Source organism: Lycorma delicatula, chromosome 4 (genome assembly GCF_047948215.1).
Source record: "Lycorma delicatula isolate Av1 chromosome 4, ASM4794821v1, whole genome shotgun sequence".
Lineage (NCBI taxonomy): Eukaryota > Metazoa > Arthropoda > Insecta > Hemiptera > Fulgoridae > Lycorma > Lycorma delicatula.
The window spans coordinates 137592500-137618329 of NC_134458.1; the positions used below are offsets into that span (position 1 = coordinate 137592500).

Consider the following 25830-nt stretch of genomic DNA (forward strand, 5'->3'; position numbering starts at 1 on the left):
AGATGTCCATTACCATATTCTAACTATAGTTATTTTAAATGATTCCGTCCGTTTTATATAAAGTTAGCGGGCTCTTTATTTAAAAAAACAACAAATTAAACTTCGTGTTAATTTACGATTAAATCTCCAAAATAAATAAATGAATATTATCTTTAAAATAAATTTGAGATATATGGACGCATCTTACTTCGAGGGTCATTGAATTATTAACTGCAATTTGTTTACTTAGTTTTTTTAATATTAGATAAAATTACAAATAAATTGCCTTATTTTTGTACTAGTATACTTTAACAGAAATACATTTTTTCCACCAGATAGGTAACTTCCTAATTCCCTCATCAAAAAGAAGATGGCCAATAACCAATTGCGCACATAATGCCCGTCTGCGGAATCGTCTTCGAATATTTCCCCTCCTAGAGCTTCTTTCAAAAAACTAAACATTTGGAAATCATACGATGACAAGTATGAACTATACGGTGGGTGTTCAAGAGGTGTCCAGTGAATTTTAGCGAGTTTATCGGGAGTTTAGTTGCTGTATGCTGTCGGGCGTTGTTGTGAAGAAAGAGGACATAGCAAATCGGTTGCCGGCGTCGTTTGTCACGATAAGCATCCCTGTAGTCACCCATCAACTGGCACTAGTATGCTGCATTTGCCATCCTTCGTGCAGGAAATCAATCAGCAACACATCTTTAGAGTGCCAGAACGTTTTCAGCTGCCCAGCGTTTCTTGGCCTTGATAGGTGTCCCCATTTCCAACCGCTCCATACTTGTTCTCATGCTTTTCGGGTGTAGTGGTGGACCCACGTTTGTCGCAGGTCATTAATACGGTCCAAAAATGCCTCTCCTTGCTGCTGACAGATGTCTTTCCGGACATTTTTCTGTGCCACAGTGAGAAGACGTGGAACCCACCTCGCCGATATTTTTATTCAAGAGTGTCTGACAAAATTTAATGCACATCGTGTGCATTTTATGCACTCCTAACACTTACACCCACCTCTGATGCAGTTTCACCCACAGCTATGCGACGATCACCTTCTGCAAGGTCACAAATGGCCTGAATGTTCTCACATTGACGCTAGTCCGCGGACTATGTTCGTGAATCGTTCTCCATTGCGTCACGGCTGTTTTCTAATTTTTTGGCCCAATCAAACATTTGAGTTTTTGACAGGGTATCATCTCCGAACTTTGCCTGGAATCGAGTCTAAATTTCAGAGGTTTTGACACATAAGTTGGCGAGAAATCGGATTGTAATTCTTTGCGCAACGGACGATGGTACCTCCTGTTCAAACATTTTGTTACCGACGTGGAAAAATGACCTAAGGGCGTGGCTGGCCAGTTGCTCCTCTCCATACACATTCAAAAAAATACCCGCAGCGCCCCATCATTCACTGCTCTTCGTCAGTTTGCACAGAAAAATTCTGGTTTATATTTGTATGACCCTCATAATAAACCACGCACACCTATATGATTAATAATTTTTTCATGAATAATAAAAATGATTAGTAAAAAATGGAAAAATGAATGAATAGTAAATATGGATAATAGAAAATTATTATGAATGATAAAATTATTATTTTCCCGTTCCAGGTAGTCCGATTGACCTTTCTTGGAAGGTCCATCCTTTTTTCAAGTCTCATTCGGTTAATCGGTTTACTTCTTTTGAAAATCTTAATTTTTTTTCCATTTTTTGTTAATAGTAGCATCAATGATAGCAGTCATTAGCAACTTAAATAAAAAATAAGTGTTTATAAATAATTAGAAAATAAACCAAACATTGGAATGACAAATATCAAAACAGGAACATCACTACTAGACTATTTTCACTGCGCACACAGTACTCCGAAGTGGATCTCATGTAAGCAAAACCGCTAAATTAAGTTCTTCATTCCAGTATCATAGAGAAACTGCAACAGTAGTGTGATGTATTTCTTTGGGTTCAGAAAACAATTCACATTTGAACACAGGTTTAATTGTCTACGAATAGATCCGGATATTGGGCAATGGATGAGTAAGTGGTTTCCGGACCATTTTACGTTGCACGCCTTACATTCTGCTCAGGAGAGCCAAATCCTATATGGTCACAGTTAGCTTTGTGTGCCCAATCCTCAGCCGAGTTAGTATGAGCATTTTTGGTCTCTTCTGTTGTTTGAGATAAAAGGTTTCTCGAAGACGTTCCTCGGATGCCATGTAAGGCCGTGGGAGGTCTCAGCAGCCGGAACTTATTCCATTGAGTATGTAGTTTGACACGGACTGCTCGTGAAGTCGCTATCGTATGTTAATTATCGGAGGGCATTTGTTGCCGCTTTCTTGGCAGCCTCATCAGCGCGTTCGTTTCCGAGAATCCCGGAATGGCCCGAGACCCGTACGAATACTACTGTCTTTTCTACTCTTGGGAGGGTGTCACTGATAATTTGAATGATGGGTTCAGATCATATGCAGTTCAAGATCTCAAGTACACCTACTGTCAGTTATTATCAAGAAGTTATCGGTACTAAGGGCCTTAATAACTCTCAAGGCAGTGTAAATTGCGTAGGCCTTGCAAAAGAACACAGAAGAATAGGCACAAGCTTATATATTATCACGTTATCAGGGAGTATTATTGAACAGCCACACCTGTCGGCTGAGACAGAACGTCTGTATAGATGTGAGATTAACCGTTGTATTTCTTAATCATCTCGCTAAATTTTTCCCTAACAGATCGGTAATGTGGGTCCCGTTTGGGTCTTCAACGGTAAATATTCAATCTTTAGTTGTGCTCCACTACCTTTACGTTTTGTGGTCTGCGTGTTACAGTAAAATGATTTTTAAATAGGTAATTTTGGATTAGTGATTTATATCTGTGGTTTAATATTCGTTCTGTTTGACCAATGTAACGGTTTTTTGTTTTTCTGCTTTTAGGTTACCTGCTTTTTAAAGATTACTGTGAAAATGTAGCGGATGAACCGATACCCCAACTCAGGTTTTATGAGGAGGTAAGTTATTTTTAATAATTTTTCCTTCTGTTTATTGTTATATTTATATTTATTTATGTCGGATGTTTATGTACATTATAATGATTCTATATTTATTTATGAATTGGGTTTTTTTGTTTAGTTTTTGATAATATGAACGTTTACCGAGCAGGATAAATTAGGGTGAAATGTGATGGTGGATTCTTTTTTGTTTGAGGGTTGGTACCGCTTACTACTAGATTCTTTTGTGTAATACGACAACAAGGATTATTCTCTTTCACCGTTTAATCTTTCTATTGTTTCAGTATCAGATTTATATTGTAATCGGTTTTTGTTTTGTTTCATTGACAAATATTTTGTTTCATTGCTTTTAAAAATTAATTTTGAAATACGTAGAAGAAAACCTAATTTCACTGAAACAATAATTACCGGTTCCCTTCACCCCTTTGAAAATGTTATTAGCAATAATTAAGTTATATAATTGACGGATTTATTCGTAATAGAAATGTAAAAAGCAAATCACACGTGCACTCACTGTTGATACATATATTTGTGAAGTAGTCGATTAAAAAAAATTCCCTATTTCTAAAATTAACAGTTGTAAGAATTATTACATATTTTTATTGACGTTTATACAATTTTTTTAATTTTAATTTTCTGTTCAAATGAAATGTAAAAGAAAATATTTTATTGTTTTTCTGTGCCAGAAGTTGTAATTACTGTAAGCCTTGTTTATTATTTTTTCTTCGAATAATATATATATATATTGGTTTAAATTTAATTTTAGTATTTTACTAATTGCGTATTTTACAGTTCTGTTATATTTTGTCGTGTTCTTATTGCTCTGTTCTATTGTTTTATTGTTAGCGCTGATCTACCATTTCATTCATTCTATTTTATTTTTAATAGTTTTAATAATGTTTTCTTTTTGCTACTTTGAACTGAACTGTATCAGTCGGGTTTTATTTATTGTTTCCAACTTCTCCAGTTTTTGTGAAGGTTGATTGTTATCCTGTGGGAAGTTTTTATATTTTGTGTGTGTGTGTGTGTGTGTGTGTGTGTGTGTGTGTGTGTGTATGTGTATGCTAATTCCCTCTCTCTCTCCTCTCAGATTCTTTCTTACTTCCTCTTTCTGTTATTTTCTGTTGTTATTACGGTAGACTAGCTACTGATGTGTGTTCCACTAGCATATCGGCATATAGTATGGGGTTGGGATTTTATAATGGAACGGGTGAATCCACTTTCCTTCACAAATGCTCTTTTGTCGTAAGCTTGGTAGATAACATTTATTATACTTTTATTCTTGTTTCTTTGCTTACATCTTTGTAATCTATTTATCACTTTTTTAATTTGTAATCTTTTGTTTGAAAAAAAAGTCAATCTTTATTTGTCATGAACGTCATGTCTGTCAATGCAGATCAAGTACAAACCTGGTATTTTGTGCTGGCTGCCTGTTCTGGTCAGCGGTAACAAACTTGAAATAAAATCACTAATAGTTCAATCTTTAATTTAACGTTTGCAATGAGTACTGCGCTAAAAATCAGCGTTTTATGTAAACCACCCTAAGGAATTTTTATTACTTAACCATAGTATTGTGATAAATTGAACATTTTATTATTAGTACATAATAAATACATTGTGGTAGATCATGTCGGGAATAGATAGGCATGCTACTCCCCGAATGAAAATAGGTACTGCTTCAATATTACCCTGGATGGATCAAGGTAAACCGTGGTAAAACTTTGATCATAATCGCTCACAAAATGACATAATTATAAAACTAAAAGTGGGTAAAGTCCATATTAACAATTAAAAATATAAATACTTTAACTAATAGCGAATTAATTAGATACTAGAATAAAATATCTACAAAACGAATAACAATTCAAAAGTCGCTAATAAAAACAATTGGGATTTAGGTTAAACTGAGATGGGGAATCTACGTTAAATTTTAAGTTTGAAATTAGTATTTAAAAAAAAAAAAAACAATTTATGGAAAAATCTCTTAAACGAAGCAATAATTTATTAAAAATGGCAGCGGAAGCTTAATAAGGCCATTTTTTTTAGAATCCCAGATATGTTGCGTTACTTGAAAAACGGCTGGTTTTATAAAGATGAATTTTTTTTATAAAAGTGACTTGCTGTTAAAAACGGTTATTCATTAACACATGAATAATTTACTAAGTAATTGGTCCATCTGTATGCAATATAAACTCATTGTCTGTACTATACAAGGATAATTCTTAAAGGAAAGAATGTTTGGCTATGATACACCTTTAATAATAAGTAATAATTAAAAAAAATATTTATTTGGTATATTAATACTAATTTACAGTGCATATCTTCTCACTTGTGATTCGGTTCATAATAATTAAAATTTAGTTATAGATCTGTCAGCCAAAAGTTCAGTTAACGAATAACGAAGGTCCTAAATAAGGTATTATCCAAATCTCATCAAAATTGGAGGCGAGTCCCCAATTGTAAACGATTACCCCGTTATTAGTAAATTTCTAATGGGCAAACATTTTTCAATTTAAAAACCTGGGATTCCACTTTAAAACATTGAACATGATTGGTTAATATGTCCTAAATTATTAAATTATAAATTATATATATATATATATATGTGTGTGTGTATATATATATATATATACAACGTTAAAATTATATATATTATTAAATTAAATTGTTCGTGTAAAGTTATTGATTGATTTTCTTTCTTCTATAGTGCTGACGTTTGGTCGTACGAGAGACAAATGAGATACGCAAAAAGTCTTTTACACGAACTACGAACGGCTAAAGTAAATCCATGGGGTGTTTCGGTTTGTTTACGTCTGTTTCAATCGTAGGGTGGATTATTATATGGTTCGTGGGATATAACTTGTGCGAACGCGCAAATGTTTCATTTAATAATATATATGAACGGTTACATTTATTTCGCATTAAAAATTTATTCACTATTTTTACATTGATTGTGACGTAAGCGTACGTTCATTTACTTACGACATCAATAAAGGTTGAAGGTTTTTAATTCGAAGAAAAGTACCGGTATTACTTAGACGGTGGGATTGCGGGGTGAAATGGAATTGTTTTTACTTTCCGACTACAACTCGTCAGTACCGAATTAAAACAATCACTAAACAAGTTGGTAATTGTTAATTTATCACAGAAACCCTAAAACATTCGGAGTTTAAAGGGGAATTGAAAAAGTACATTTTTTTTAGGTATTAGTGAAATCGGATTAAATTTAAAAAAAAATTATATTCAGTTTTATAGTAAAGTTTTGTTGAAATTCATGAATCGTCACGGATTTGAATACTAGATCGTGGATACCGGTGTTCTTTGATGGTTGGGTTTCAATTAACCACACATCTCAGGAATGGTCGAACTGAGACTGTACAAGACTACAATTCATTTACACTCATACATATCATCCTCACTCATCCTCTGAAGTATTATCGGAAAGGTAATTATTGGAGGCTAAACAAGAAAAAGAAAAGAAGATTCATAAATCGTAGTTTATTTTTACTTATAAAATTAATTTTTCCATGTTTAGTACTTTCACAGTGATCTCTGTTTTAACAGAACTTGTTATGTAATTAAAATTATAAACGTATATAAATAAAATTCATTTTTATCAGTGATTGAGATGTTAAATATAATTTTTTATAATAATTTTAACGTTTTAATGTAATTTCACATTAAACGTTCTGATGAAAATCTGTTTGAAATCGCCAAACGTGAAAGAAAAAAAGCAGTAAAAATAAAATTTAGTTTTATAAATAATTACATTCTCCTGTTGGTTTAGAGTTTGCTAAAATGGATATATTTTTTATAATTTTTTTCTTAATTTATTTAAAGAAAAATTTACTGTAACAAAATATTACAGCCCATACATTTTGATTACCAGTTTGTGAAATAATTAAAGAGTTGGTTTCCCATTCTTTTGGTGATTATTTCCTTTTAAAAATTTTTGTTTTAAATTTTAAATTAATTAAAGTTTATAAAATTAGTTAAAAATTTGTATAATTTGAACTTTTGGATTAACTCCGTTTTGTGGAATAACGATTTTTTTTTACCCTCTAGTTATTTTATTTTATTTCAGTAACTAATTTTTCTTATAGAAATAAAAAAAAAAATTGTTAAGTTTTAGATTTAGAAAGAAACGTTTGTGTGTTTCATAACGTAAGATTCCTCCTCAGAAGGACTGGAAAAATTTTATTACTTTACCTGTATAAATAATATTTAATGTAAAATTAGATTTCGTAAAGCTACCTTACACTATTACCCCTTTTCTTAACTTCCATAAAAATTCGTTCAGTTTTGTATTTGAATCAGGAAAAATTTTTTTTTTTTTCAGATACCAGTTACTTATCAATTACACGCTTCTCTTTTATTGACTTTTAACCATTTAGCCGTATTCTTAAAATGAAAATAATAAAATATCATTTTTTCTAAGTCTGGGTTTACTATTGATAATAGTATAATATGTACGGTGAACATCTTTTTTTTATACATTGACATATTTTAATTAAAACTTAAGAAGATAATTGTAATCCCAGTTTATTTAAAATCCAGTAAGTTTTTTTTAAATTTTATTGGTTAATTCTGAAATGCGAGTGATCAAACATTAAAAACTTTTTTTCTAAGAGATTAACAATTTTCTTTGTGAGTAAATTTTGTAGGAGTAACTTTAGCGTAAGAAACATTAAGATAATCTCTGTAAAATAAATTTTTTGGTAACCCGTTTACATCACCTTATCTAAAGTAAAGTAAAAGAATATTCATTAATTTTTGGTTAAGTTGGTTCCCAGCACACGGTTATTTGGCTTGAGGCAGGTCCGTTACATCTTCGTTCTTCTGTTTTTGGTTAAACTTTTGAGTTCTGGATATTTGATATTTCCTTTTAGGTAGTTCATCATTTTTACTTTTTTTGTACCTTGTGCACCGTCTTAATCAATCCTTGTTCTCATATATATATATATATATATATATATATATATATATATATATATATATAATCCCAGCCAGTTTTTTTCTATTCTTAATTATCTTTGGAAAGCTTCTAATTCATTCATTACATCTTTACGCTTATTTTAGTTTTTTCCATTTTCCTCCATATCCACATTTCAAATACTTCCAGCTTTTTTTGCTTAATATTCCTTTCACGAAAAAAAAACTGCAAATATAAAAGTTTCCACTTACTTAAAGGGTAACTCTGTTAGTTACTGTTTGTTTATTTTATATGTTTTCATTCTGTTTTAAATGTCTTTCCCATTGTTCTGGTTTTTAAATTTCATTTTCATGTTTGCATTCTGTTGATTTACAGTTTGTAAATACCAGTAGTTTTTTACATTTTAAATTCTTTCGCCGTGGGTTTATACGTTCTCCTTGGTTTACGGTCTATCCTTATTAATTTTGTTTTCTTGTAATTAATTTTATATAATTTAATTATATATTAAAATTAACTGCTAAAAATAATGTACTTCAACTCACAACAACATCATGTCATCGTTGGTCGTTATGTAATATATTTTCCTTTCTCAAATGCTGATCGTTTCGTCTCCTATAGCATTTTTGACAGAATAAAACGTTATTCGATTTTCTAGATTTTCAGCATACTAAATGAAGTTTTATATTAGGCAGTAGCCATGTCTTTTCTTTCTCCTCTTCCTAGATTAAAGCACTCGGTTTGAACAAACTTTATTTTATCGCTGTTTTCTGATTCAGGTTCTTTAATTAATTAATCAGTCCTCGGTTTTGAATGTACGTTTTATTTTTGTCTATTCGCTTTTCCCAATCGTAATTTACTGTTTAGCAGTTTTTTATACGTTCTCCTGGCTACTGTTATTGTGTAACAATCTAATTAATTAATAACGCATCTCGGCCTAGAGAATGTTAAAGCTAAGGATACACGATTAATGTTCCCTTCGGGACTAGAATCGATAAAATTGCGAATGACATGGGGAGAATTAAAAATTGTCATCCTAAACAATCAATCAGTCTCATTGATTACAACGATTTAACCGAATTAATAGATTTTTTGTTAATTCTTTTTTTTGTAATGTATTTAAAAAAAAATAAAAACGGTGGTTAAGCTCTAGCACGTTCTTCCTAAACAAGAAACAAAATGTGAGTTTTTTCCATTTGTGGAGATTTAACAATTCTTATCGTTTTTTAAACTAGTAATAATATACGAGTTAATCATTAGAAAATTTGACTTATTACGAAACATTATTGTGTTTTTGTAGAATCAGGCTAAATAAAAAAGACGATTTAATCGGCTTTGAGTGACTCCTTAACCATTAACTTTCTTCATATACGAGGGCTATTCAGAAAGTAAGGAACGTTTTGGAATTTTAAAAAAACCATGTAGAAGAAAAACGTTTTATTATATACATGTGAAAGAGGAACTAAAATACTACTTTTCAACATAATCACTATACAAATTCAGGCACTTATCATGGTGGTGGACAAGCTTTGAAATTCCTCTGTCATAGAATTCTGCCGCCTGTGATCTCAACCACTCAGTGACGCAACTATCTTGCACAAAATTTGTGATAGCCTAGTTTCTGTGAAACAATTTCAAACAATGAAGTCCGTGAAACTTGTGGGAAACATAGAGAAAGCTCAGTTATTGTGAAACGACGGTTTTCACGAATCTTTTCGTCAACTTTGGAGACCAGATCGTCAGTCACAATGCTCGGACGTCCACTCTTCTCTTTATCGTGAACGTTTGTTCGGCTATTTTTAAACCGAATGCACCACTTCCTGACAGAACTTTCACTCATTACGTTGTTTCCGTACACTTCACACAGTGATGATGAAATTTCTGTTGGTTTTAAGTTTTTTGCCAACAAAAAACGAATCACAGACCGCACCTCACAACTGGCGGGATTTTCGATTGCAGCACACATTTCAAATTTGTATATTAAAAAAAAAACGGGCAGTGCGGAGATGTTCCCGTTGTCACGGCTGGACGCTGACTGAGGTGCCGAGCACGAGCACACCAATATATACGCGATTGGCGTGCGCCTGGCGGCGTCAGGTGGACACGTTCCTTATTTTCTGAATAGCCCTCGTAGATCTGCCTCTAGATGACTAAGTTTTTTATTAGTCAGTATCCTGAATAACTTGATAAACTGATGGCGAGGTGTTAAATTTATACAACAGTATAGATTTTATTTGATGATATAAAATAAATTCTAATTTTTCGTTACAAAAGGTTTACTTAAGAGAAACTATGTGGAAATATTTTTCAATTTTAGAAGCATTTTTTTTTAATTAAAAAGAAAAATCAGCTAATGCGTTACGTTTACAAAATAAATTTTAGTTATTGGTTCAAAATATTGCCGTTTCATCTAATTGTATTTTATAGTACTGTAAGATGAATTATGTTAACTTATAAGATTAGATTTCTGAGGGAATGGCAAAATCAATATAAAACATTTTGATATTGTCTTTCTTTACGTAAGAAAAATAATTTTTATTTTATCATTTAGAAACGAGGTTGAATTTTTATGTCTATCCGAATAATGAAAAGATTTAGGATTGTTTTTTGGCAGTTATTTTTTTCGTTGTAATAAATAATAACTGTTTTCTAGATAATATGTAAAGTGATTTTATAATTTATTGTAATATAACGCTAAAATTAACATTATATTTGTGCATCGGTTATTTATAATTTATTATTATAGATGAAAAATTAAATAATGTAATATTTTAGAGAAATAAATTGTTAAAATTTTTAACGGGTAAAATGTAAAACATTTTTTATATTTTAGTGTTTTAACTTCATACGATTCATTAACTTAAATGGTTTTGGTGCTTAATTCACTTGTTTTCTACCCTAATGATGAAGATGATAATTGGCCCGTCCTATTATTATTATGGTTTGTTGTTATTTCAGTTGTTATTGTTTTAACTACATGTACTGCAACGTATAGATTAATACGGTAGGGTAGACCGTGGAACCGTTTTTAAGACGAGGGGAGGGGTCGTGCCAAACGAGACGTTTGGGCTTGGCCAACTGCCACTATTGCGACTGCTTTATTACCCATGTTTCTATGACCGATGTTCTCACACGCATGTATACACATATACATACGTACGTATCCTTAAGTATATGTTTGTATGTACTCCCAATAGGTATTAGAATAGAAACCTGTATAATAATTCTGTTTGGATACTAAGCGTGAGATTATTTTCTTGACATTAGAGTTCGGTTTATTAATACCGGTCGTAAACAGTATTTGTATTTCTTAGAAAATATACTTAATGTCGGTTATTGTACCTGTCGAGTTTTATTTTTACCACTAACTTTGAAGTTCATTTAAAACATCCGTCGCGGATTAATTTTATACCTCCGGTTACTTTTCTCCTGATCTATGAAATTTCATTACTAAAAATATCGTTAAATAAATTAAGAAAACCAAAGGACAATCCAATCCTGTATTTCTTTATCCAAATTTGATTTTCCCCTTAAAAAAGAAATGAAAGAATATATCGATTTAATTCTTAAAAATCGACTTTTTGAAGTGCATCGAAAAAAATCCTGACAATTAAATAGTCGTTGATAGCTTGTTTATCATTTGGCGCCGACTTAAATAGTCGAATCTAAAAAAATAATATTTTTTTATTTAAAGCGACATTCTTAAGTGTGATTTTTTCTGTTTGTTCGTTGTCGGGCAGCTGTAGAGCTCGAAAATATAACTTATTTCATTTTGATTTTGTTCTTTTTAATTTTTATCCGATGTTCGTTCGGGGAAGTTATTTTTTATTTGTTCTCATTATTTATTTCCTTAGGTGTTATTTGGGGATTTTTCTTCCTTGAAATCTTGTAATTATATAATTATTATTATTATTTTTTTTTATTAATAAAGTTTGCTTTATTAATTAAACAAAAAAAGTTAATTGTGGTGAAACCCATAAAAAACCTATATTTTTTAAAAGTAATGCCTCATAATTCTCAATTCCTTGCTCTGTTTGAATGATTTTGGTTCTCGTTTATCCAGTTATCAGATTTTTTCCAAGTAATATTTATTATTACATCTACGAGGTGCGACAATAAAGTAATGAGACTGATGAAGAATGTTGCTTACCGTTTTAGTCATGTTTAGTGTTGTCTCCTTCAAAGTAGTTCCCCTCTGATTGCACACACTTATTCCAGCGCTTCTGCCATTGATGGTAACATTTCTGGAACTCATCTTCTGTAATATCCTCCAAGACCCTCGTTACAGCTTTTTGGACATCTTGTGTTGTTTGAAAATGGTGTCCCTTGACCGCCATTTTGACTCTTGGAAATAGAAAAAAGTCGCACTGAGCGATATCTGGTGAATAAGGTGGCTGTGGTAGTATTGACATTTGTTTTGAGGTTAAAAATTGCTGTACTGACAGAGCAGTATGGGATGGCGCATTATCGTGATGCAGAATCCAATTATCACCAATGTTGGCACGGACACGAAGAACTCGTTTACGAAGTCTTTCTAAAATTTCTTTGTAGAAATATTGGTTAACTGTTTGGCCAGGAGGCACCCACTCTCTATGAAAAATTTCCTTGGAATCGAAGAAGCACACAGGCATGCATTTCACTTTTGATTTTGACATGCGAGGTTTTTTTTTTTGGTCAGGGTGATCCCTTTGGGCACCATTGCGAACTTTGGCGTTTTGTCTCTGGATCGTATTGAAAAAACCAACCTTCATCACCAGTGATAACACAGCTCAACAAATCTAGATTGATTTCCGTTTGCTCTAGCAGATCGGCTGCCACATTTTTCCGTGTTTCTCGCTGTTGTTGTGTGAGATTTTTGGGGACCATTTTTGCACAAATCTTTCTCATACCAAGATCTTCAGTTAATATTAGACGAACCGTTTCTCGATTGATGTTGAGTTCTTCTGCAATCATTTTCACAGATAATCTTCGATCAGATCGTACGATTTCACGCACCCTGGTCAAGTTGACTTCTGTCCGTGAGGTTGATGGTCGTCCACTGCGGTCTTCATCTTCAACCTCATTCTTCATCTTCATTCTTTCTGCCTTTACTAAAAATGTTATGCCACCGAAAAACTTGAGCTCTTGACATAACCTCCTTCAAAAGCCTTCTGAAGCTTACCATAAGTTGTCGTCGCGTTTTCACCCAATTTAACGCAAAAAGAAATTGCATACTGTTGCGCAATATTTTGTGGTTTCATTTCTGTGACGAGACACAAACACGTGTTCAATTATTACAACACAACTCACGACTGAGCAGTTGGATCAATGTGCCGCTTGGACTAGAAGTAGCTTATTAAGTAGCAAAGTCAAAGATGGTGTTCCTACGCAAGCTGCAGGGTTGCCACATCTTGCAAAGAAAAATCTGCCACATTACTTTATTGTCGCTCCTCGTAAATTCCTACTATGGAGATGCAGCATTATTTAAAAATGCAAATTTTATTAAGTATTGCTTTATTACGAGTGTTATAAACTAATCAGTACTGAAAAATGACTTACCCTCTTGTGGTTTGATAATTAGAACAAAAAAAAAATTGAGGAGAATAATCGTATCTGTAAAAAAAAAAAAAAAAAATTGGCCCGTTGAACATGTTAAATTTTTTGGGTGAGTCCAGTATTTTGATTTATGATGGCTGGATTCTGTAGACCGTTAATAAAAAAGCATCCTGGTTACTAAAATGCTTCAAAATCACTATGTACCATTACATTATAATTCGTAGAAACGAGAAGCAAATTTCAAGAACGTAAGAAAATTAACATTTAACAATTTTTGTAAAATAATGTCTCTCAATTCACGTTTATTTCTTAAAATGTTTTTTTTCGTTATTGCTCGTTCGATTTTATCGGCTTTGTATCTATGCTATTTGCCACAATCAAAAATATTGTAGGTGGTCTGATGTAAGGTATAACTCAATTGTCTCCTGAAACTGTTGTACTATTTCTCTGGGTAATAAGCTTCCCGTGCCAAGCTTACTAAAGAAAGTGAGATGGAGACTATTTTATCTTTGCCTTTTTCACTGAGAAAATTATACTGTTGCATATATTATGGCCGATCCCATCGAAATGAAGGAGATCTACTAGTGAAGCTTCTCTCTGTTCATCACAAATGCGCTGGATGTAGAGTGAACATCATTACTCACAGAGATGACATCTCTTTCTACTGCCTCTTGTATCTCAGATGATTTATTTGCATCACACTCCCATAAAGACCAAGACAAATTGTGTAAATCAAGAAATTAATGTATGAATTAATTCTATTAAAAAACCAGCTTGCATTATTTTGCATTGCCTCTGTTTAATTAAGTATTATTGTTTAGTATTTTATTGTTGTTTATATATATATATATACTATATGCATGTCCTAGAAAAATTAAAATATAAAAATTCCTTTTTACGCATTTTAGTTCACGCTCCGTAGGTTGTTTAAATCGTCTCTCTGAATTCCTTACCTTATTATTATTAAAGTTAAAATGCTTTAAATTTTATTAATTTAAAAAATTATAAATTAAAATAATTTTTTAATTATTATGAAGTTTAACGTCATTTTTTTTTAAATTGATTGATAAACTACCATCTACTAACTAATCCTTTATTTATTTAGTCGTTAGCCAATTTAAAAAAAAAAAAAAAAAAAATTAATTATTATTCTTTTACTTTATTGCGTAGTTTTCAAATTGTTTATATTATTTTTTTAATGTTTATCCAGTTTCATTTAAATATGACAAAAAGGAGTTTTTTTTTGTATTCATAACAGTAAAAAATCTTTTTTACTATTATTCTGTACACGTAATATTATTAGGGAACCGGATTCCTGTGTCTCAGGAAGAAACGGAAAGAATTTTAGGACATATTTTACCAATGAAAATAAAGAAAAAATTTCATATAAAATTGGGTCTAGAAACTGCTTCGCTTGCCAAAACGTTATTCTGATTTCGGTTTCAAGGGTAAAATCAAGCCATATTGAAATTCTTTGAATTTCAGGAGTAAATTAGCAGGTTTCATAAAGTTTTCGATCTGAAAAATGAAATAAAATTTCTCCCACAAATGCACCTATTAATTTTTGAGAAAATTATTTTAAAACAAAAAATGTTTGTTGCAAAATTCATTTTTTTTTTATTTTGACGCAGAATAACTTCTTTAAATTAACAAATGAATAAATAAAATTAGAAAATTTTCTAGAAAAATTAATTAGGAAATATTTTTCCAGATATTTAAAAAGAATTTCTTTAATTAATAAAAAATAGACTTAAAAGTTATAGAAAAATACTGTATTATAATTTTAAACGAAAACAAGAGTAATTTCGGAATTGTAAAATATCTAGAAACATATTTTTACCTCGTTAAAAATAAATTAATAAAAAAGTCTTACAAACTTAATATTGAAGTAATTGTTCAAAATTTCCTCCTTAACGGTCTGCATAATATATTCCACTCGATTTAAAATTCTTCGGTTTGCTCTTCTTAATATATCAGATTTATTTTATATAATTCAACTGCGTCGAACATTTTTGCCGCAATTTTTTTTTCTAATTACAATTTGTCGTATACTATTGATTCATATGACCCCTCACTTACCGCCAGTCGGCGGTAAGTGAGATGAGGTGAGACCAATTAATTGGTCTGCCCTCGCCCAATCCAAATTGTTCGATAATGAATCAGCTGCTCTCCTGACTACCAGATGATGATAGCATGGCAGCCGCTCCGACTCCTATCACAGTTACCCTTAGAAAACGTAATAAAGGATAGAGAAAGGAGAGGGAAAATGAAAGAGATAGTTAACCCAGAAAGGAACTGTAAGCGGGTTAAACGACTCGATGTAAAGCATAGAGTACGAAGATATGATGACTTTTATCATTGATGGGTTTATCTATATTTGGAGTAATTTGATTAAAAATGTAAACGGGTTTATAGCACTTGTGTTCTATACTATATGCGGTTTTCTTATCAGCGTTCCTTGGAGATCTAATCGGGACAACGTCATGTGTTTGTCGGTATGGAGTTCATTCGGATTAAATCGATCGTAGATGTTACGTAAAAATTCAACTTGCCTCGACACGAACAAATTCCTTTACGAAGTATTATTTTTAAAAAGTACTGTACAAAATTTCATACGACGAAGTGTATTAGAAACCTTTATTAGCCCGTCGCCAGACGATCGGACTCCGGAAATTATTGAACGGGTAAAATAAGCAGGATTAGTAGAATGATGTTTACTTTCAACGAAATTCATCATTGGAAAAATTTGGCCAAACGATTTACGTAAACATAGAATAGATTTTCATAGAAAAGCTATTCAAGCATTTTACGAAAACCCGTAGGTGTTACCACGATTTAAATTATATAAGACGAAGCTTAGCCGGGCATATTAATAAAAAAAAAACTGTTAATATTCAAATTTCCGAATGATCTTTTTTGTGGATTAATAAATTATTCCATTATGAAAAATTAACTGTTAAGTGCGGAATAACAATTTTTTTTTACTTGTTCTTTATTTCTTTGAAATGACCGATGAATCAGGTGTAATAATTACAGTTTAGCGGTTGTATCTCTGCTTAAAAATTTGTTTGACCGTTAAATACAATGATAGAATTTAATAGTTTATAGAATTAGAACGAATGTTGCAGCAAATGTTGTCGCGAACTGTGAAGTAAAGGACCACCTTTACTTCACAGTTCGCGAGAATCGATACCGGTCGGCGTATTTCTTGTAATAAATTTTTTAATTGGCCGTCACTATCTCCAGATTTGAAATTTGTGCGATTTTTTTGTGGGGTGGGGATTATTTAAAAAAACATTGTTTATGAAAACAAACCAAGTTCACCGATTGAATTATTGAAAAATGACAATGGCGAGGGAATAAAAAGTATAAAATAAATCTTATCTTATATCTTGGGTTTCATAATACTTGTCTGTTGTTACTGTTAAAATGCGGTAAGAAAAGAAATTGATTTTTATTAGTTTCCCCCCTAACTCGATCTTGTAACTTATACTGGTATTTCGAATATCTCCTTATTTTCGTGTTGTATCCATTATATAAAATTTTACAATCGGTTTCCAAATACTTTGTGGGTTGTTATCGGTCCCCTTCCTTTTCTTCCCCTTCCTTATCATTTATTCCTTCTTCCTATGTGAGTACCGTAGGAAATAGAGGAGCCCTTCTTGTTCATCTGTGGTTCCATGATAGTAATTTCTGGTAACCTGTAGAGCTGAAATCAATTGATTTTGTTAAACACTGTTATAAGTTCTTGTAATTTTTAATAAAAAAAATCACCATAGCAGTAAATTTTTAAAGGAAAAATTTTTACGTTAATGATTTATTTTTATTTACATTGGTATAAGCGTTTTTGAAGATACATGTATCGGTTATTTCATAATAAATGTAGAATTTTTAAAATTGCATGGATTATTGTAATAGATTGTAGAATGTGTTTATAATGTAAAACAACCCCGTTTTACTTCGCCAAAAAAAGTACATGTAATTCTTGAATAAACGCATTCTTCAGTGGAAATAAGAATAAATTATTAAGAAGAAAATAACCTCCTTAAATTTTTACCCCCTTGATAAGCCCGTTAGTTTTGAAAATATACTTGTATTCGTATATCGCCTAATCATAATAAGCGTATGTGGTGGTGTGGATTTGTTTGAAATTCGTTTGCGATAAGTAAATTATTTATTTAGGGTTTGATAATGTTTATTGGACGTAAACATTTTCCTGGCATTGATTTTTGTTTTAATATTAGACGAGCGCAAAAGTGACCCCACCCGTTGTATAATAATCGTATGCGTGGCCATATTAACAAATAAGTTCGTGTTTGTATTACGTTTGTGCTTGTGACATTACGCACGTGTATTAACTAGGATTCATTTTGCGGTTTTCTTCCATTTAATAAATAGTTTATATAAATGATGTGATATTTTGTTTTTGGTCTTACTTTAATTTAAATGTAAATCAAAAGTATCACCTTATGTTTACTTTCTAAAGGTAATTATTATAACTTTAATTTTTATCGCTAAATATACGAAGATTTTGGCAGGTTTTTATTTATTTTGGATCAAATATCTTTAATCGTTACGTGTGAAGTCTTTGATGAATCGGTTTTTGAATATCAGGTTTTTTTTAATATTAGTTTAATAATGTAATACTACTAAACTGTATTGTGTAATGTTTACACAGTAATATCAAATTAGCTTGAAATCATCTCTACTCGTTTTATTGGGTGCGCAGTTAAATACAGATAGTAAAGTTATTCTAAAATTATGACTATATTAGCTAAATAAATGGGAAAACCCGTGATAGCACTGATTTTATGTGTATTCAGAACTTACTGTATAAGTAGGGAGACTTGCGTTAATTAATTTTTTACTTGTAATGCACTGAAATTAATAATTTATTTTTGTTAAAACTCAGTCTTAAAAAATATGTTACTTTTCCAAGATTTTGTTTTCAAAAATTGTAGGTCGACTCATTGTATATTAATTAGTATTGCTAGTTGCTATATTATTTTTCTTGGTTCGATTCCAATTACCGTTATTCAACGGTAAGGAAAGTTTGCCAGCTATCTAATTGCTGTTTATTACAAGCATTTTCTAAAACTTTCGTATGTAATAAACTATTTTGTGATCAGTTTTCAGGCAGTGTAGTGCTGCAGTAGAGTTTTTTTTTGGTTTGTCCAACGTATCCTAAAATCTGATTGTCTATAAATCCGTGTAAATGTCTGGTCTTTTGACGGGTAGTTTTATCTTTAGCATTCCTTAAGGTAGAGGCCAGTTCTTTAAACTTAGTTATGTTAAAGTTGTGATCTTTAAAAGTATTTTTTCCGTGCTGCTGTACGTAGGACAATATGAAAGTTTTGTTCGTAATTTCTCCGTTCTTGTTTCTCTATTCTGAAATAAGGCTGTTTTACTCGATTTGCTGAATTTATGGATTTTGTTTTTGCTGTTATTGGTCTTTCTTCTAAAAAAAAAATCTGATGTGGACACCAAATGGTTTCCTTGTACGCCTATTAAAATACATTACACATTTTTCGCTGCACTTCGTTTAAACCTATTTCGTTTGAACGTGAGATACGATCCTCCAATTCTTTTATAAAGTGGACAGTTACACGATTGCCGAAATATTAGTTTTTATTAACATCAAATATTTATACGATTATTAATTCAACAATATTACATAAAATATTAGCATAAAGTTAAAGTTTCTTTATTACTCGTATTACTACATCAGCATTATTCGTATCTTCGTGAGTTGCTGATAAACAAAAGTTTCAGATTTCTGGTGTCGTGTAAATAAAAGTTAATAATTAAACCGTTCCGTTTAGTAAACTCCTGTACACTGGTTAAAAAGGTTAATTTCGACCTTACGGTGTAAAGTATTCAGTTTTATTATTAGATTATTTGGTGAATAATCAAAAATGAAAAAGAAACAATTGTACAGAAAAAAGAAAGATAACATGAAGAAATGTATCTCAAAAAGACGACAAGAAAATAAATATGAAGGGGGAGAAAATGTTAACAAGGGTAGAATAAAAAAATTAAGAGAAGAAGATAAATATAAAGAGGACGAAAACGTTAAGACCAAGGAACGAATAAAAATATTAAAGAGAGGATGATGAATATACAAAGAGAAAATTTGAAAATTAGAGAACGTGTACAGAAATTAAGATCAGAAGAATTATATCAAACCAAAGTAATTGGCAACAAAAAACAAATAAACGGAATTATGATTAACTCCGACGTAGGGAGAATATTGTCCGACAATATCAGAGGAGTAATGAATTAAAAGATAAGAATTTTTTGCAATTTGTTAAAGATCGAGCATGTATGGAACAGTGTACATATGTTGTTCTTGTGAGGGTCTATTTTTCAGTCACTCTGTAGTTAACTTTAATGTAGATAAAATTAAACAGAAATTCCGGAATAATTGAATGAAACTAAACAGAAATTAAACTAAAAAATCCAAAAATAATACAATTTTAAATTATAATTTTCAATCGATATTAAATAATCAGATGTTTCACCAAATCTATTATATATGTAGTACATACGAGGTGTGTGAGAAAAGTAATGAGACTGACTATTTATTTACTTACCAAAGTTTTTATTTTTTTCAAACAACAATATTATCTTATCCCCTTCAAAGTAGTTCCCTTGGGCAGCGATACACCGGCAGAGTCGTTGTTCCCACTCCTGGTATCAGCGCTGGAAGGCTTCAACTGGTAGGGCTTTTAACTGGTTGGTCACAGTCTTTTGAATGTTCTCCAGAGTTCCAAAATGACGTCCTTTTAAGACATGTTTCAATTTCGGCAAAAGAAAAAATTCACAGGGACTCAAATCACCGCAACCGTAGGAATGCGTTTTGAGGTCAAAAATTCCCTGATGGAAATGGCCGTATGACACGGGGCATTGTCATAATGAAGCATCCACTTATCTGCGACATCTGGTCTCACGCGAATCGCTCTTTTTCAGAGCCTTTCAAGGACACATGTGTAAAACACTTGTTTGACATTTTGTCCTGGAAGAACAAATTCTTTATGGACGATACCCCTACTGTCAAAAAAGCAAATCAGCACGGTTTTGATCTTTGATTTGCTCATTCGACATTTTTTTGGTCGAGGAGATGACGGAGTGTGCCACTTTTCGCTTTGCCGCTTTGTTTCAGGATCGTACTCAAATATCCAGGATTTATCACCTGTGATCACATGATTGATGAATTCTCTCAATCCTCTCAAGAAGATCAACGCACACGTTTCTTCGATTTTCCTTCTATTCCGTTGTGAGGTTTTTCGGCAGCAATTTCGCACAAACCTTTCGCATGTCCAAATCGTCTGTCAAAATTTGATGTACGGTGAAAGGGTTTAAATTTAACTGTTCACTCGTCATCCTTATTTAAACGACGGTTTGATCTTACAAGAACCCTCTCACGCTCGACGTTTTCGTCAGATTTTGAAGTTGAAGGTCTCCCTGAGCGAGGTTGATCTTCAACCTGTTCTCGACCGTGCCTTCTCTTGTAAGATCCAAATATTTCCTTAATTGAAATTTTATTTGACTATAACTGTGGAATCAATAGTATATCGCTTACGATATGTCGTTGAAAACTCCTGAATGAGGGGTTATTACTGCAGCTAAGAAAAAGTTCAAAATCCAAATTTTTTGGAATTTTGGGGACACTTTTGGTTCAGTCGATTGCAGTCAAAAGGGGAGGTGCACAACTATATGTTACAACAGTTCTAAATCTAAAATTTCAAATTTCAACATCCTAGAGCTAATCGTTTTCGAGTTATGCGAGAAGTACGTACGTACAGACGTCACGCCGAAACTTGTCGAAATGGATTCAGGGATGGTCAAAATGTATATTTCTGTTGAAATCTGAAAACCGAGATTTTTCGCGATCACAATACTTCCTTTACTTCTTACAAGGAAGTAAAGACGGGGAAAAATCTGATTGAATTTGGTTTTTTTATTTTTTTATTTTTAATAAAAGTGATTTCTCTGCTATAAGCCTCCAGAAAAATAATATGCTCTGTAAACTATCGAATTAAAAGCTGCCCATCTTATGTTGCATAGGATGAAAATTATCGTCTGTGATTTCATTTTCTTATGCAGCTTTTATGTTCTTAATAATTTGGTTTAACTTATTAACAAAATTTTTCAACTTATGAGAATTAATGAAATATAACAACAAAAATTTGGCCATGTGTTTCAGTTGAATTTATTGAAATACTTGATATACTTTATACTTCCGCGTATACTTTATACGTGAAATATTGATATACTTTTTACTTCCTTGTACGAAGTAAAGTAAGTATTGTGATCGGGAAAAATTTCGCGATCACAAAAAATCGAAAAATTTCGGTTTTTAGATTTCAACGGAAATATCCATTTTCACCGTCCCTGAATCCACTTTGACTAGTTGACGTCTGTACGTTTGTATTTATGTATTTCGCATAACTCAAAAACGATTAGCCGTCGGATGTTGAAAGTACGGATTTTGGACTGTTGTAACATCTAGTTGTGCACCTCCCCTTATGATTGCAGTGGACTGAATCAAAAGCGTCCAAAAAGACCAAAATTTTTTAACTTTTTTTTTAAAATTTAAATATATATTGATTTATTAATAATTATTAACCTCTCATTGTAAACTAATTTTTACGATGAATAATAATTCAATAATAGCAAAAAAAAAAAGAAATGAAAAAATATCAGAATTTATTGATAAAATAAAATTTTATGTACATTTCATTTTAAAAAATGTGAAAATTTAATTTAATAGGCGTTCAAGGAAGTCATGTGTTGTCCACATCAGATTTTTTTACCTCAATTTCTAGATTATCCATGAACGATTAGGTATTAAGAGTAATATGCCTCAACGAGAAGTGGCATGGATTATTGTAGATGGGGTGCGAGCATGCATTAAAAGCTACTACTCGTTCTAAAAGTATTAGTCAAATAAACGCAGTACTAACCGCTTATCAGACTGTCAGTTATTATAAAAATTCAGGTGTGGTGTAGTTATCGCGTTTCCATTACTAATCTTGTGTTTTGACTGTCACTCTTTGTATTTATGGTTAATTTTAGAAATACCTACTGGGAGTGTTTTTTTTTTATCTATTAGTGTTTTAGTTTATTTTATTTATTAATCTATTTAATTTAAATAAATTTATTTTATTATATTTCTTTTCTAGAAATTTTGTTTTGTAATTAATTCGACTTTTTAAGTTAGTTTTAATAATTGCGATGGAAAAAGAACGTCATAGATTGTACTAGGATGAGAAAAAATTGAACAGGCTAACGATTCCACTAACTAAAGCGACCAATAGAGCAGCAAAATATTGCTGCTACAAACTGCTATAAAAATTGAAGGTCATGCTAGTAAAGGTAAATCACTAACAACCCCTGGTGAAAAAGAAACGTTCTCATTACCGTAACGCATCGATAGTTTTGACGGAGACGTTGTTAGAGACATAATCAAAGATTTATATGTCCGACAAAAAGTTGTTCCGCAATTTCAAAACTTCTTCCGGTCTTAAAAGAGCGAATCGGATTTAAGTGGAAAATAACCACTCTCCGGAAACTTTTAACCGAGATGGGCTTTAAATAGAAGACTTATACTTGGAAATGTAAGGTGTTAATGGAAAGACAAGAAATAATTAATTGTAGTATATACATTAAGATGTACGTATTTACAGAAAATTGGGGAAGTTAGAACGAAACAAAGAAAAATATATTTTTTAGACGAAACTTGAGCCGATACAGATTTAAGTTTTCAAAAGTGTTGGCAAAATAAAAATGTCTTGTGAACACTTAAAACTACCAGTGCGTCCTACAGATTTGTTATCGTTCAGAGGGGTTTGTTAAGGGTGCAGGATTAATATTTCAAGCGCGTTGTGCACATGGTGATTACCACGGACAAATGATTGCCGCAGGTTTCGAGACGTGGATAAAAGAGAAAGTAATCCCAACCTTAGAACGAGGAAGTGTTATAATTATGAACAACGCGCTGTACCATGTAAAGCAAGTAAATAAACTGCCGGTTAAGTCGTCTTTAAAAGGAGACATGATCAACTGCTTGAGGTAAAATGAGGTTCGATGTGATGAGAAACCAAAGAAAGTTGATCTATTTCAGTCGATACAAAAATTGCCGCCAAAAGAGAAAGAATACAAGGTTGATAAACTACTGGCTGTCCCGACACGGTCATTCCGTAATTCGAATCCCTCGTTACATGTGCGAATTAAATCCCGTGGAGTTAGCTCGGGAAAAAATTAAAAGATACATCAGATCTAATAACGTAACCGGTGGTTAACCAGACTGCGAGAACTAGTGACACAAGGTGTTGAATGTGTCATACCTTATGACTGGTCATCGTACTGAAAAATTGTCATCGAATTTGAATGTGAGTTTTGGAAGATGGAATTCGGGAAGATGCAATCGACAAAGTTATCATAAGTCTCGGCGGTTATGATAATAGTGAAGATGAATCGGAGAACAGTGATGAAGAATTATTTGAAGGCGACTCGGAGGAAGAAGAAAGCACTGAAGTGAAGTTCTAGTGGTTCTGCTGAATGTGTAAGGAGTTCAGTAAGTCTTCTCGACTATATCATGCACACTACGTTTTGAATCTTACGTAGTGTGTATTAGGACGTGATACGTCTGTCTTTCGTGGAGTCAGTAGGTGTAAGTTAGCCTAAGAATCCTACTTTGTGTTAATAATGTGTTATGCAGTGTGTTGGATGTGTGGAATGTGTTGAAGAAGTAAATGATATATGCAAAATTATGAAGAGGGATTAAGTACTGTCTATCTTGCAAATGGAGTTCTAAATTTGGAGATATACTATGACTTACTCGCAGAGTGTAAGTAGAAAAATAAATTCTAACATTAGAAACCGTCAGTATAAAATAAGAAACGATTTGTTTTTATTTTACAGGAATGATGAAATTATTATTCGGCTATACGATACTGTAGGAATAAGTGATTATATTGAGTCGATGTTCTTAAAAAAAAATTTAATCTGTTTTGAGAGAGACAGAATATATTTCAATCGCTGTCAGGCTAATGTTACTTTTCGTAACGGCATATCAGTAGAAATCCATTTTCAGGATCGATTACTCGTCGCTGTTACATCAGTTTGTTTATAAAAATCGTTATTAAATATTTTGTAAAATTTTTGAGCGTTTTCGTGTTTCCCAATCTACCTAAAATATTGCCGGTTTGCTTAGCCTTTTTTTTCTATTGGCAGTTACAAAATTAAACACTATTTTTGTTTTAGTCTGTTAAAAATAGCTACGTAGTAACGGGAATATAATCGAGAGTACCACATTTCTAAATATAATTAATTTTTCTTCGGAAAAAAGATAAAAAAGAGCTGTAGTAGATACGTAACTTTTTAACAACTTCAATTTACCTTGGATGTGCGTCCATGTATACAAGAAAGTAATTATAAAAATATTCCTTATTGACTGTCGTAATATTTAATTAATGTTATCTCATTTTCCTTTCAGCAGATAGGTATTCTTTTTTGGATTAGCTGTATTCCAGTTATCTTCTGTTTTTTACCTAGTAACTATTTCAGTCGGAAACAATAAAAAAAAAAAAAATTTTTTTGTACCTGTATACGAGTTTTACCATGGTTTATTATTACCTATCTGGTAAAACATTAATTGTAGTTCTTGTAATAATTATTAAAAAACTACTATTAAACTAATTAATTATAATTAATGGAGGTCAGTTCTATTATTATTTCATTAGAACTTTTATTATTTTCTGTGTGAACAGAGCTGTCCTAATCGGATTCAATTTTTACTATTAATATTGTTGTTGGAAGATGCTTCGAGGTTATGTTTGTCTTTTGTTGTTTAATGGAGGTCATATTTGCAAGTTTTTTGTTTTTTTTTTACAAAATTATTTTATTATTTTTGTGTACTATTTTATTTTGTTTATAATCTGCGTTTATTGGTTTTTTAGAACAATAATACATTTTTCTTCTTATGATGCCCTAAATTTTAGTTTTTTTTTTTTTGGTTTAACTAAATTTAGATTTATTTAAAAAAACTATAATTTTTTTAAATTTTGCATGAAAACATGTGGTTTTGCATTAATACATGTTTTAACATTTAGCGTGAGAATAATTAAATACATTTTTCAATTTCAAAAATAATTTAAGGATTAAAGATTTAGATTTTTAAAAGTAGCCACCTGTGCATTCCTGCGAGCCTAATTTTTTTTTATCAAAATCTTACAGTGAAGTGGCCCCAGCGAAACAAGAGTTTGTTACGTTTGATAATTTATGGAGAGTATTGCACTTAGACTACTGGGGTTTAAATCCTTTACAAATTTGTATAGTTAATTTGCTTTTTAGCGCTTTGCATTTTCCTTCCTTATAATATCTTAATGTA

General features: G+C 31.7%; 1 protein-coding gene across 2 annotated transcripts in view; it reads left to right on the forward strand.

The window, feature by feature from the left end:
* Gprk1 (G protein-coupled receptor kinase 1) overlaps positions 1-25830 on the forward strand; it is a 384903-nt gene that overhangs the window by 79333 nt on the left and 279740 nt on the right. For both annotated transcript variants that reach the window (XM_075364235.1, XM_075364236.1), the window contains exon 3: positions 2898-2971. In XM_075364235.1, coding sequence (XP_075220350.1) covers positions 2898-2971 — 74 coding nt within the window. The remainder of the gene's footprint in view (positions 1-2897; positions 2972-25830) is intronic.